The 3,786-nt window shown below is 30.7% G+C and overlaps 1 protein-coding gene across 1 annotated transcript; it reads right to left on the bottom strand.

Moving 5' to 3' along the window:
• Positions 1 to 2,476: 2,476 nt before the first annotated feature.
• LOC111691314 (polyglutamine-binding protein 1-like) lies at positions 2,477 to 3,558 on the bottom strand. Its single transcript, XM_023456650.1, has 3 exons — positions 3,411 to 3,558; positions 3,136 to 3,349; positions 2,477 to 3,076 (listed from the first exon to the last, which is right to left on the bottom strand). Exons 1-3 carry the CDS (start codon positions 3,463 to 3,465, stop codon positions 2,593 to 2,595), a joined length of 753 nt encoding a protein of 250 aa, XP_023312418.1. The 5' UTR covers positions 3,466 to 3,558; the 3' UTR covers positions 2,477 to 2,592.
• Positions 3,559 to 3,786: the final 228 nt, after the last annotated feature.

Here is a 3,786-nt window from a genome sequence, read left to right as displayed (position 1 = left end):
ATACAATTTTGTGAAGAAAAATTCAAAAAGGGCAGTTTGAAAATGATACTTCTGCATGGCACTGGAAACTGGTCCACTGTAAAATCCGACCTAGCACAATGCGACCGGCATGGCGGCAAAGTGTGATAAAAACGGACAAAAACTTTCGCAAGGAAAGAAATAAATAGAGTTTTATAGTACCTATTTTATATCGGCAAATTCAACTGCTTTTGCCGTTGTTATTATTAATTAATAAAATTTATGGTTTTAAATAATAAGATAATTTAACATAGCTAATACAACTGTTCAAAATTTTATCCACTGACGTGTAAACACATTTGGGTCCATCTTACTCAGTTTCTACGAACTAACACAAATGTTGTCTTGCTTCACCATAATACAAAATGTTGTCTTGCTTCACCATAAAGCAAGCCATTTTTGACACTAACTACTAAAAACTATTGTAAACACCACAGATAACAGATAAAAACTAACGTAATGATGACTGTAACATCGGATTTCAGTATTTGGAGTTGCTGAGGCCACGTGGTTCTCTGCGCATATTGTAAATGACGCTAGAGGCTACAGTTGTCCAGCTATGTAATGGTAGAATGTACTACAACTTCAATAATTTTTTTGTCGGAAACTATAAGGATTTTACATTTTTTTTTAAGATATTGACTCCATTTCTCATGCCGCACAAATTTTTTTGGATAAGTTGTGAATCGCCCTGTATATATTTCTAAAACAAAAATATTTTTAAAAATCGAGTAAAAATACTCGAAAAATACACAATTTATTTGTACAAAAGTGCCAGCCAGATCATTCTTTACCTAAAATAAATGATAACTGAAATGCAACAGTAATTAGTATTTATTGATTTTAGCAGAAAAAATCCAAAGAATAATTACTTGTAAATGTAAAAATGTAAAATGAAAAAATGTAAAATGTAAAAAATAAAGAAAACAGGTATAAATAAGTACATGTATAATGTAATTTAATTAGTTACAAAAAATGATTAATAAATTAAAACTATACTTAGAGGCATGAGAAAAAAAAACAAAATATAATAAAAAATGTGGTCTTCAAAATGTAAACATTATTTTAAAAATATTTATAAATTCATTTTTGGCAAGTTTTGATGTAAGATGTAAGAAAGAAACAGATTTTTTGCATAAATTACAAATTGGATTTTCAGTTTGCTCCTTGTTTTGACATTTTTTCTAAAAATTTCCATAATGGGCTTGATTTGGGCATTTTATTATAATTTTATTGTACAGGTTTTTATTACATGACTACTCTGAATCTGCAGAGTTAAATATAAAACACTTAACGTACGTTTTTTATCCATTTACACAAGGAAATGTTATGTGACGATGAGTTCTGCGGGTTTTCAATTCAAACCACCCGACTGGCGATGGAAATAGTAGAACGGCTGATACACCAATATATTGGTACATCGGCTTTTGATATATCGGTATCGGCCGATTATTGGTATCGGTTAAAAATCGTATATTGGTCGATCCCTAGTCAAAATAATAAAAATAAGTACTACTATAAAAAGATTGCACATAAGGATTGTAAGCTGTTTTGTGATGTGCACTGAATTCAAGGATAACATAACTTGCAATTTATGACAAAAAGAATGTAAGTATACATTTTTGAAACCAATGAAATGAAGAAATGTACATATATGTACACATTTTTTAACAAAACCTCAAAAACATTTTAAACGATATTCCAGTAATCTCCAATGCAAATATGTACCATCAATTCTCAACAAATTATTACAACTAAAATTATGAAACGTAAAAATTATGTAAATATAAGTATACTTTATTGATGCACATATGAATTCTATTAAAAAAAAATTGTTATATTTTGAGACATTTTCTTTCTGCCAAAGCTCATTAACTGCTATGAGTACTTTATCTCTAAGATTGACAAATTATTAATTTTTTCAACATAAATAATACCTTGATTATCCAAGCTGGCAGGGACTATGTCTAATTATGCGCCCCTGGGCGAATATGATTGGCTGCCCCAGTACCTCTTAGTAAATGTAAAATGTCAGCAAAAAAACCCAGAGGAACGGCCCTTCAACCGCCCCGTGGAATCAACCCCTACGCCTTAGTAAAATATGTTGGTAAGTTGGTAACATTCATCATCACACGTTAATTTTGTATAAATATACCGTAGTTACACAATATCGATTATAATAATGTTTTGAAAATTAGATTAATGATATTTGCGACTATTCGAAATAATTAAAATATTTTTTATAATTTGTTCAAAAGTATGTGTTCCTTTTGTTCTTTTTATTGGTTTTTCAAAAAGTGGAATTTATATTGAAAACGTTGCAATAAATAAAGAATATCTGAGAAAATTTGGAAAAAATTTTATTAGGTAACAAAAAATTTCCATAAACACCTGTATGAAAGTTGAAGATAATATCTTGAAAATCATTGAGGCTATTAAGAAAAAAACATTTTGAAAATTCTATTTTAACACAATATGTATTTTTAAATGAAGCATTTATTTTTCTAAATTATCTTATTTTGATCCCAGTAGTCTGTGATTAGTGAGATACCCTATATAATATTAAGATAATAGTTATTTCTTTTTCGACTTTTCCTTATTTGCTGCTAAAACTTCGCCAGGGGCAGGATACGGCCTCTGTTGATATAAAACACCAGATGCAGTACTGTCAGCTCTTGTTTTATTACTCTCTAATCCATCACTCCAGGTACCTTGTGGCACATCAGAGTACGCAGCTGGATCCATCGGATCAATTTCATCTTTTTTAGACTTTTTACTTCGATGGCGATCCTCCCTCCTGTGTCTTCTGTCTTCCCTTTCTCTATCTCTGTCTCTGTCCCTCCTATCGGAATGTTTACTCCTGTAACTTCTTTCATCGTCATCTGAATCTCGTTCCTTATCGTGATCCTTTTCTCGTTCTATACGTTCTTCTCTTTCTTTCATTTTAAGACGATTTTCACGTAACTTAGCAGCACTTTGGCATTTTATAGACTTAGGATGTTTAGGAGGTAACCATGAGACTAAATCATTTTCCATATTCCAATAATAATATCTGCCACTAAAATCATAAATTTATTAGAGAAATGTTTTCTCTTTTGTTAAATAATAAAAACTTACATCCCTTTGTCAAAAACCTCCGTCCAATTATTAGGCATAGGGTACTTTACTAATAATTTCTGCATATTACGAACATATCTTGTATCTGGAGTTGGTACACCTTTCCAGTGCGTTTCACACCAATAATTACACTCATGATATATATTACTTTTGTTGGGGCATGTAGCTAGTCCCTTAAAATCTTGCTTTTTAATATGTTCCGGCTTTTGTTTAGCTGCAATGCATAAAATATTTTTTAGTTCCTATGTTTTAGTTATGTATTTTTTGCGACGTACGTGTTATTATTCCTCTTTTCGATAATTTGGCTAAAAGGACTGGAGGTAATGGCATTCTTAACTGGTTATTGTAAAATAAACAAGAAAACTTTTTAACTTCTTTCCAATTTAAATGTATCCATTTGTAGGTTATGTTATTGTTGTTGAGTTGTTGACAATTGATGTTTGTTTTCCTTTTGTTCAAATTGTCAAGAGTTATCTGATCTGAATCTAAATCTGAATTGTATAAGTATATAAGCAGTCTGTCGTATTGGCCCTAGATTAGAGAACTATATACTAGGGGTTTACGATAATTGTATCGGAGTGGTCGGAACAAGAAAATGCCTTACGATTCTTACGAATATTCACTCTGATGATTCGATCCCATTACGAAAAT

Source organism: Anoplophora glabripennis, unplaced genomic scaffold, assembly GCF_000390285.2.
Source record: "Anoplophora glabripennis isolate ALB-LARVAE unplaced genomic scaffold, Agla_2.0 scaffold2100, whole genome shotgun sequence".
NCBI lineage: Eukaryota > Metazoa > Arthropoda > Insecta > Coleoptera > Cerambycidae > Anoplophora > Anoplophora glabripennis.
Note: the sequence above shows the minus strand (reverse complement) of the source record. Positions and strands in the feature narration are given on the sequence as shown.